Genomic DNA, 10,258 nt, shown 5'->3' on the forward strand with positions numbered 1-10,258 from the left:
GATATTAAAAAGACCGTTTTCCATAGCGGAATGATTTACATTTGCATTGGCTTTTCATGAAGTGTTATTTTGTACATTTTCGACGCCTTATCCTCTAACTCTAGATATTCGCCTACAAATTCAACTCCAAATTATGAGGACTTATTCGTATAGAGTTCATAATTTGTATAAACTTTTATTAGTGTTTACGCTTGAACTGAATTTGAAAGGATTTTCGCTTAGCCAGAAAAGATAGTGGCATCATTTTATCCAAATTCCTAGCAATATATCAAGAATAAAGTAATATTTATTTAAGTGATTGGCACGTTAAACTAATTTAAAAGAGTAATGTTAGATATGGTATCAGGGTGTGTAAGTACTGTGCATTCTCTTTAAAATCTAATGAAGTTCACTATTAAATTTTTTTTACATAGATATTGTATTTATTTATTTAAAAAAAAATATACTAAACTTATAATGATAAAATATAGAATTGAGATTAAATTACTATTACAAATAAATGCCTATATAAAAAATTACAATGACATAATATTTTACTTTAAGATTAAATTACTGTATCATCTATATATTTTAATATCATGAAATTTAAAAAAATTTATTATAAAATCCATAAAATATCGCATGATTAGAGTTATTTTAGTTTTAGTAACGTCTTAATTGATGACGTAACCATTATATTTATTAGACATTATATAATGATTAATGTTATACATTATATTTTTATTTTATTTTATAAAATGTGATATATTTATTATTAATAGATAATAAAAAATTATTAATAATGATAAATATGTCGTATAGAATTTTCGTATTGAAATTCCTCGATAAATCAAAATCCCCCAACGAGATTGATACTGTCGATTCCCGCGGTTCGTAATTACCCACAATTTCCACGCGGTCTTTTTCAAATTCACAAAATCTCGTTATATTATAAATTAGGAAAAGGACACTTTACATTACAAGTCCGTTTCCCTTCTCGTCTCTGTTTCTGTCTGCCCGTACCCTTTCGATCTGTCCAAAACCCTAATTTCCTGCTTCTAAGCCACGATCTCCTGTTCACTGACTCTCCCCGATTGTTTGAATTCTCGACTTCAAGGTCCGGACTTTTACACATTCATTGTTCGAATCAGCTACATAGCTCCGACTAGTTTGCTTCATTTCCTCGTTCTCGAGGGCAATTCCCTCTTTCTTGAAGGATTTACACTCTGATTTTTATTTGAAGGGTGATAAGGCAGAGGAAGAGAGTGATATTTCTTGAGATTGCGTGTGTGAGAAAGGAAGTGTTGGGTTTTTTTTTGGAGCGGAGGATGAGATACGTACGATGAAGGTACTGCGTAGCAGAGCGCCCAGGGGCCGGGCAGCAGCGAAGCAGCAGCAGCAGCCGAGTCCTAATCCAATCGAAGTGGAGGAGGCGATTGCAACGAGGACGCGGCGAAGACGTGCTGCGGCGGCAGCAGCAAACAACAAAAAGAACAACAAACAGCAGCTGCACCAGAGAGGGGTCGATGAGAACGTAGTTCTCCCGGAGACGGAGAAGAAAGATAATCTAGAATTGGAGGAAGGCGGTGGTGGGGCGGAGAAGGAGGGGGTAGGGGAGAAGCAGATGGATGATTACGATAGTGGGGGGAGGAGCAATGACAAGGTGCATGCCGGTGAAGACGAAGGAAGCACCCCTCCGCTTCCTGAGAAGGTTTGGGCCTTTTCTGGTATTTGGAGTGTTTAAATACAGTTAAGTTCATTGTTGATTGTTTTGGGCTTTTCTAGTTGCTTTCTTAGGTATTACATAAGGACGTGATTGAAGACCGTGACTGCAAATTTTCTTCTTTGGTTACTTTTGATCGTCGTTTCCTTTGTTTGTATTTCCATTATGTGTGTTTTATGTTATATGGGAAGGCGGGGTTCTGTGAACGTTTGAGTTTGTTATGAGTATTAAGTGGAAAAAAGTTCTTATTTACTGATAAAAAAAAAAAAGTGAAAAGAGTCAATTATTATGCTATGAAGATGGTTTAGGAAAATATTTCTAATGGACAGTTCCTAAAGAATTGATAAAATAGTGTCTCGCATTTGGATTTTGTTCCACTGCCCTGCAAATATCTGTGTGCGTGTGTGTGATTAATTGATTTCTTTGGTTTTATTGCTGCAGGTTCAGGTTGGCGGTTCCCCATTGTACAGAATAGAGAGAAAGTTGGGCAAGGGTGGCTTTGGACAAGTGTATGTTGGCCACCGTATTTCTGCTTTAAGTAAAAATGAGAGAACTACTGGCCCTGGAGCTGTGGAGGTATGTGATTTGTTCTTTGTTGTTGCATGATGGATTTTACTGAGTTAATCCCCCCTTTTTTGGATCTCTCTGGTTTTCTTGTAACCATCACGCTCACTTCATAAAATAGGTGGCCTTAAAATTCGAGCATAGAAGTAGCAAAGGATGTAATTATGGACCGCCCTATGAGTGGCAAGTGTACAAGTGAGTATGTTTATTTCTCTTAATTTCTTATTAGTGTCATTTTTTACAGTATTTATGAATCTAATATGGACTCTTTGTACTTTTATAGCACTCTTGGTGGCAGTCATGGAGTACCACGCGTACACTACAAGGGCCGACAGGGTGACTATTATATCATGGTATGATATTGTTTGCTTTGTGGTGCTGATTATGCATTTTGAAAGCTTTCATGTTATGTTTCTTTTCAATCTACCATTGACCAGTCATAGAATGGCTTTTTAACAGAACTTTGCTGTGTGCAGGTTATGGATATGCTGGGTCCAAGCTTGTGGGATGTTTGGAATAATAACTCTCATACGTGAGTTCAATGGAACTAACTCATAACTTCATACATTTTTTTGTAAAACACATTCTCATTTCATTGCTTAAATCTCCTTATTAAAGCAATTTTTTAATCTCAGAATGTCCGTTGAAATGGTTGCATGTATTGCCATTGAAGCAATATCAATTTTGGAGAAGATGCATTCTCGAGGGTGAGATTTTTTTTTTTTTCGTTTTTCTGGCCATACCAAACTTAGGTCGTTGTCCTTTCTGTAATTTTGTTTTGTATGGGGTAAGCTGGAGGGTATTGATCAGAAATTGCAGTATCATGGAGGGGTCATGCATGCATTTTGACTATTTGATATCCCATGAAGAGTAAAATAACAGTTAATATTCTATAGTATGAGTATTAGAGTCATAACAGTAATGGAAAGTGGTAGTTACCGGAAAATAGTGATCATTCTTGGATGGATGCGTGAGTGATGTCTTTAGGGTTGTGTTCTTCTGTGAGAAGAATTAATGTGCTAATTAATCTTTGTTTTTTTTAACAGATATGTGCACGGGGATGTGAAACCTGAAAATTTTCTGCTTGGTCCTCCTGGGACTCCTGACGAGAAAAAGCTGTTCCTAGTTGATCTTGGATTAGGTACTTTTTCAATGAAGTTATTATAATGTTAATTACTCGTTGTGCAGTAGTTTGCATGTACTTATTGTTTTATTACCTGCATGGGCCACAGCTACTAGATGGAGAGATAGTGGAACTGGCATGCATGTTGAATATGACCAGAGACCAGATGTTTTCAGGTACAACCAGTCATTTTATCTGTGCAGTATGCAAAATGTTTGTGTAGCCTGCTTTACCCTGGATCTTTATTTTTTCCATTACTTAATTTGTTGATCCACGAGTTTATATTTTCTGGTTTGACAGGGGAACAGTACGTTATGCTAGTGTTCATGCTCATTTGGGGAGAACTGGCAGCAGGAGAGATGATCTAGAATCTCTTGCGTATCAACTTGTTTTCCTTCTTCGTGGTCGTCTGCCTTGGCAAGGATACCAGGTTTGTCCTTTCCAACTTGCAATAAAAGTTTGTGTCGTTTTAGTGTATAATTCTTAGTAAGGTGGTGTTTCAGGGAGAGAATAAAGGGTTCCTTGTTTGCAAGAAGAAGATGGTAACATCTTCGGAGACTTTGTGTTGCTTCTGTCCACCGCCTTTCAGACAGTTTGTTGAACTTGTGGTGAACTTGAGGTTTGATGAGGAACCCAATTATGCAAAATATATTTCATTGTTTGATGGACTTATCTGTCCAAATCTGGATATCAGGCCAATCAACACAGAGGGTGCACAGAAGGTAATGATGCTCTCCATTTGTGTTTGTTGGTGGTTTACTCTTGGAGTATTCTTATGTTTGAAAGTAAGCAAGTTACTCTCTACACTTTTTGAAGCTTATTGGTCATAAGAGAGCTCGATTGGCTATGGAGGAGGAAGAAGACGATGGACAACCAAAGAAGAAGGTTCGTTTGGGCATGCCAGCTACACAGTGGATTAGCGTTTACAATGCTCGTCGACCAATGAAACAAAGGTATACGTCTATGGTCTTGTAGTGCATGGTGCATTATTCTTTTGTGATTATCATTTTTTGTTTTGTTTTTATTCACTTTATTTTCTGATTGCTTTTATCAATGGTATAGAGTTATACAAATATATCTATGGTCTCGTCATGCATTATGCGCTTTACTCTTGTGATTATACTTGAATTTTTTTATTTTGTGTTCTGTACTCTTAAATTATATATTATCACTTAATATTAATATATATATATATATATATATATATACCAATGTTTTAAATTCCTTTCCGGTGATCATTCATGTTTAAGTATTGGAACGGAATATTTTGGTACCGGTGTATTCTGGTGTACCATTTTGGGATTAATTATATATTATATATTATATAATTAATATATAATATAAATATTTATATATATATATAAACTAACAACTAATAGAATAAATACATATATGATATATATGTAAGTGTGTATCATGTATATGTGTATATATATGGAAGTGTATATATATGGAAGAATTGAAGATTTATAAAATGAATATATGTTGAAAAAATGCAAACTTGAGTTGAGACACAAAAACAAAGAGAAAAAAATAAAAGAATAAGAGAAATTATTAAAAATAATGATATTTTAAAAAAGAGAGAATGAGGGGACATATTTAAAGGTACAAAAAAATTAAAATTATATAAATACATTTTATATTCTAGAATTAATTAAATACCATCTGGATTTAAAATTTACAAAAATGCAATTCAAGCACAAGAAAATTACAAAAACAGTCCGAAACGGAATAGGGATCGAAATGCCAATTCTGGCTAGAATGGCCTGAATGGGCCGGAATTTAGAATGAAACGAAACGAGGAGATATAGTGTGACGGATACTACACCGGAATGGAATGGAATTTAAAACTATGATATATACTGTTTAGGTAAATCTTGCTTTATATTTGATAAGAGAGAAGCGGCGAAATGTTATACAACAATTAGTATTGCTGGGGATGACGGTTTGTGCTGCCTTTGGTGTTGTAGGTATCACTATAATGTGGCAGATACAAGGCTTTCCCAGCACATTGAAAAAGGAAATGAAGATGGCTTATTTATCAGCAGCGTGGCTTCATCTCAGAACTTGTGGGCCCTAATTATGGATGCTGGCACTGGTTTTATTTCACAAGTTTATGAAATCTCACCATTTTTTCTTCACAAGGTACTTGTTTGTATCTTTACCAATTTACAACTGTCGTGTTAATTAATTTAATGGATTGTTCATCAACAGTTTTGTACTTTTGTGTTTTCACTACAGTGCCGGTCACATCTAAGTATCTGATTTACCATTTTGTTCTGCCTGTAGGAATGGATAATGGAGCAGTGGGAGAAGAATTATTATATTAGTGCGATAGCTGGAGCGATAAATGGGAGCTCCTTAGTAATAATGTCCAAGGGTTAGTCTTAAGATGCTTGTCATGTTGCCTTTGTGGGCAAAATTTTATTGAGTAGTGTTAAGTGGTGAAGTCGATCTGATTTTGGTTTGACTGACATCTTATTTGTTGAACCAGGTACACCATATATGCAGCAATCTTACAAAGTTAGTGATTCATTTCCTTGCAAGTGGATAAACAAAAAATGGAGGGAGGGCTTCCATGTTACTGCAATGGCCACAGCTGGGAGCAGATGGGGAGTCGTTATGTCCCGTGGTGGTGGATTTTCTGACCAGGTCATCTCGGATTCAGTAATAATTTTTGTGACTATGTACTTTGGTGTGAGGCATTGACAACTAACTGATTCAGTTTTATTAAATCTCAGGTCGTTGAACTAGACTTCCTTTACCCTAGTGAAGGTATTCACCGGCGATGGGATTATGGATATCGAATCACGGCTACTGCAGCAACTTTGGATCAAGCCGCTTTTGTTCTAAGTGTTCCGAGAAGGACGCCTACAGATGAAATGCAGGAGACGCTTCGAACATCTGCATTTCCCAGTTCACATGTAAAGGTGAAATTTATATTTCTTTTACATACTATGTTGACTTCTTCTTTGACACTGATTTTTATGGATAATTGATACCGATCTCTAAGATCTTTGTGGAGCCTTACCTAACAGTGGGTCCTTGCAGGAGAAGTGGGCGAAGAATCTCTATATTGCATCCATTTGTTATGGACGCACAGTTTCGTGATCTGCTAATGTAGTTTAGGGCGCCAAATGTGCTGATAGTAGGTTGCTTGCTCTCTCATTTCCAGGCTGAGAGAAATTTTGATGGTTAGGGATTTAGTCAAAATGTAATTAAAGTGAAGAGACTATAGAAACTCTTTTTTGATTTTTGTGTTTCACAAATTGTGTGGAAATTCGGTGATGTTGATGTCAATGCTAAATTTAAGTCTTGAAAGAAACAAGAAATCTTCCATTTCTTCTCGGCGTTCCCTCGATGTGTTTTCCTTTTCTTTTCTATTTTCCCTCGGGTTAACAAGTCCATACATTAATGGAAATGGCGCTATCACAGTGCCGGATTTACACGTGCAGATGGACAAATTGAAAATGGGTGGTAATGAAATGTATTGTACAAAAGTTATAATTTCAGCTCAATATTGAACAATGACATGAGCCACGGGCAGTAGCGACTAGCGAAGTACATTACGATCCAAATATCTCTTTGCGTGGCTAAACTGCCTCCATGCACATATCAATCACATGGGTACTGTAAAACCCACAACTTTATTTATATCTTTCCTTCTCTTACTTTCCCGATAGACGATAGACGTTATTGCCTTCATAGACTTGACTTTATTTAATTGCTTGCCTTTTCTGATGCCGAACTTCAACTACCTCTCTCTGTCTCTCTAATGGATGCTTCAGCTGCTCGTGACTTGGGATTGTAGCTCCAGGGAAAAGAGAAGACCCAGTTCAAGCAGTCCTTCCATGTTTAACCCTACATCATGAAAAGCAGTTAGCTAAGGTTTATATGGCTACAATAGGCGCACACGTGAATGCCCAACTCGTTTCATTTTACAGACATCTACAAAAGTAGATATCTAAAAGGAAAAAAAATAAAAATAAAACAAATACTTCCTTTATATTTTAGGCCTTGGATTTTTGAGAAATTTTGCTACATCCTTTTATATTATTATGATCATCAAACAAAAGAACAGTAATGCATATTATACTTTAGTAATTCCATCTCAGCGAACCAAACATGTCCTTTTTTTTTTCTTCATATCGCTATTATATATGTTAATATTTGTTTGTGAGATTTGAAAAATGTACAATTCATAAAACAGAAACTATTTGTTAACCCTCATGGGTTGTCTCAAGTGGTAAAGGTCTTAGGTTTGGCGGTATGCTCCCCACAAGTCTAAGGTTCAAATTTCCTTGGGTGCAAATAATCTTTATGATGATTTTTCTATTGAATTACTCGAGGTACACTTGTAGAAAACTTTTTATTGAGGGACTATGCATCCCCAGAATTAGTCGAGACTCTGTTCCTGGACACCCAATATTGATAAAAAAAAAATTCTATTCATCATCCTCACAAATTGCACATCATTTTTTTTTATTAAATGTGTAATATATGAATGATGAGTAGAAAAATTCATTACGTTTAAGAAGAATAAAATCAATAACAAAATTTAAAAAAATAGAAAGAAAAAAGGTGCAGTATGTGGTGTGTAGAGATATTGATGAGTAGGAAAAAAAAAGTTTTAAATTTGTTTTTTACCCTTGAAGGAGAAAGCTAGCTAGCTATGACGAAGTTGCTGCATTTACTACTAATGAGCTCCTTTGATTCTTTCATTTACTTATATATAATCACCTCATATGAACTGTGCATCGAGTAGCACTGCCCCCAATGCTTAAAATGATGTCAAGGAGGAAGTGGGAGAAGTTCGAACTTGGACTAAGAGGATGTGTGCTTCTATTAACGTGGCTGGCATGCATTAGTCATAAAAACTTTGAAACTCAAAAATCAAAACGTAATCTTCGATATATATATATATATGTCACATCATTCATCAACGATGCTACGTGATGTTATGCTTGAGATGTTACAAGTAGCATTACATGCATACTTATTTCAAAAAGCAGAAAACTTGTCCCGTTGATAAAAAGTTTCTGTAAAGATATAGCATGTTCACACGACTGCTCACGCATGCATTGAAACTGACATGTGAGTTCCCAAGATCCTCATAAATTCACTGTCGAGATTCTGAAAGTAGGATCAGCTCTAGTATAAATAAGAAGCTGTACTTTCCTAAATCTTCCACCATGAGATAGACTTCAACTTAGCAACTCCAGAACCGCTGCTCTCTTCGCTTTCTCTAACCCTCAAAATAATTTCTAGCGTTATACTCGATCGCTAGCTTGTAGTTTTCTGTTCAAAGCTCGAAACCCCAACTTCTTTCAATATCCTCGATCGTTATCGCGTATCATGGCGCCACATGGAAAGGCCATTGCAAGCCCTTACACCAGGAAAAACATCTTCTCCAAGCCGCCAAGGCTCTCTTCCGACGGCCTTCAACGAACGGTATCAGACATTTCATTCGAGCTTAGCAAAGAAGGGATTGACTTAGAACTCCCTCCAGTATCCGAGGTTGAAGATGCAAGGTGCGAGTGCTGTGGCATGTGCGAGGAATGCACGCCGGAGTACATTGACAAGGTGCGCAACAAATTCTCCGGGAAGTGGATATGTGGGCTTTGTGCCGAGGCAGTGAAGGAAGAGGTGGAGAAAAATGGAGGAAATAGAGAGGAGGCTTTGAGTTCACACATGAGTGCATGTGTTAGGTTTAACAAGTTTGGAAGGGCTTATCCAGTTTTGTTCCAAGCTGAGGCCATGAGAGAGATGTTGAAGAAAAGCAAATCGGAAGGGAGAGGCGTGAGGGCCAAGTCTATTAGTCCTAGGGACAAAGGAGCTGTGCAAAAGAAGGGTGGGATTGCTCGGAGTTCAAGTTGCATTCCTGCAATTATAAGGGAGATTGCTGATCTCACCATAGCCAATTGATTCACCAGCAACAGGCTTTTTTATATCTCTATGAAGGACATGATTCTATATTTATATGTCATGAACATGTTCCCTCTCGTCTTTAATCTGCTAAAAAGTCCATTTCTCCCTTAAAACCTATCCACCAAAAAGCCATATTAATTAGGATATTGCATAGCGCGCAGTGAAGATCCTAATGTCTCCTTAAGCTTGCATATATTTTTTGATCATCAATATTTTGTGAGCCAATAACCTTTGCGTACTTAACCACCTTCCTATGTTTTTTGGGTTAATCCCAAGTTCCATGTACCTTTCTTCTTTTATCTATGGTCCTTTTTGGCTTACCTTGGATGTTTTGCTCTCTGCATGCCTTAATTTGATCAGTTATCCTCTCTGGGTTTCTGTGTAGGTTCAGGATCTCCCATGCATCTCTTATACTTTCCAGAAGTAAGTTGTAAAAGTGGTTCTAAATCCTAATCTCAACCTTCATGGTTTTTATGTGTTGGCTCAAATGCTTATTCACATTAATCCGTTTCCCTCTAGCTAGGGTTTTTGTTTGGGTTTGGACACTATCAGCTGTTTTTGTTTCTAAATTGCCAGTTCATATGTCTTGACAATAAATAAGATATTGCAGCAACTACTGTATCTAACAACCAAAACCTCAGTGGTTGTCAATCATGTATTTCTACATATTTACATATTCAATAAGATTGTCATTAGTAGTTTATTTTGTGTTATATTTACTTCCTTTTTGTGTTGCTAATGGAAGCAATAACCCAACAGGGACTCGATAGATTTGCAAATGTAAATAAATGCAGACATAGCATGTTTTGTTTCCGTATCCAACATCGTACTCTCAATCAAATCCGATTATTAAGAATAACTAGAGCAATCACGTACTGCTAACGGAAGCTTTTCATATTTTGATTCCGGATTTGCATTCCTTTTATTTGTTCCTTCGTACA

At 36.5% G+C, this 10,258-nt stretch overlaps 2 protein-coding genes across 2 annotated transcripts; both read left to right on the plus strand.

Annotated features, from left to right (window-relative positions):
* Positions 1-773: 773 nt before the first annotated feature.
* Positions 774-6,714, plus strand: LOC121247712 (casein kinase 1-like protein HD16). The gene is made up of 16 exons (XM_041146125.1): positions 774-1,690; positions 2,144-2,278; positions 2,388-2,461; positions 2,550-2,619; positions 2,743-2,798; positions 2,902-2,973; positions 3,313-3,407; positions 3,499-3,565; positions 3,690-3,819; positions 3,893-4,111; positions 4,206-4,342; positions 5,360-5,534; positions 5,679-5,769; positions 5,884-6,041; positions 6,131-6,319; positions 6,441-6,714. Exons 1-16 carry the CDS (start codon positions 1,322-1,324, stop codon positions 6,498-6,500), a joined length of 2,097 nt encoding a protein of 698 aa, XP_041002059.1. The 5' UTR covers positions 774-1,321; the 3' UTR covers positions 6,501-6,714.
* Positions 6,715-8,561: 1,847 nt separating this feature from the next.
* Positions 8,562-9,637, plus strand: LOC121247713. Its single transcript, XM_041146126.1, has 2 exons — positions 8,562-9,320; positions 9,351-9,637. The coding sequence occupies exon 1, from the start codon at positions 8,745-8,747 to the stop codon at positions 9,312-9,314; it is 570 nt and encodes a 189-aa protein (XP_041002060.1). The 5' UTR covers positions 8,562-8,744; the 3' UTR covers positions 9,315-9,320; positions 9,351-9,637.
* The last annotated feature ends 621 nt before the right edge of the window (positions 9,638-10,258 follow it).

This window comes from Juglans microcarpa x Juglans regia, chromosome 1S (genome assembly GCF_004785595.1).
Source record: "Juglans microcarpa x Juglans regia isolate MS1-56 chromosome 1S, Jm3101_v1.0, whole genome shotgun sequence".
Lineage (NCBI taxonomy): Eukaryota > Viridiplantae > Streptophyta > Magnoliopsida > Fagales > Juglandaceae > Juglans > Juglans microcarpa x Juglans regia.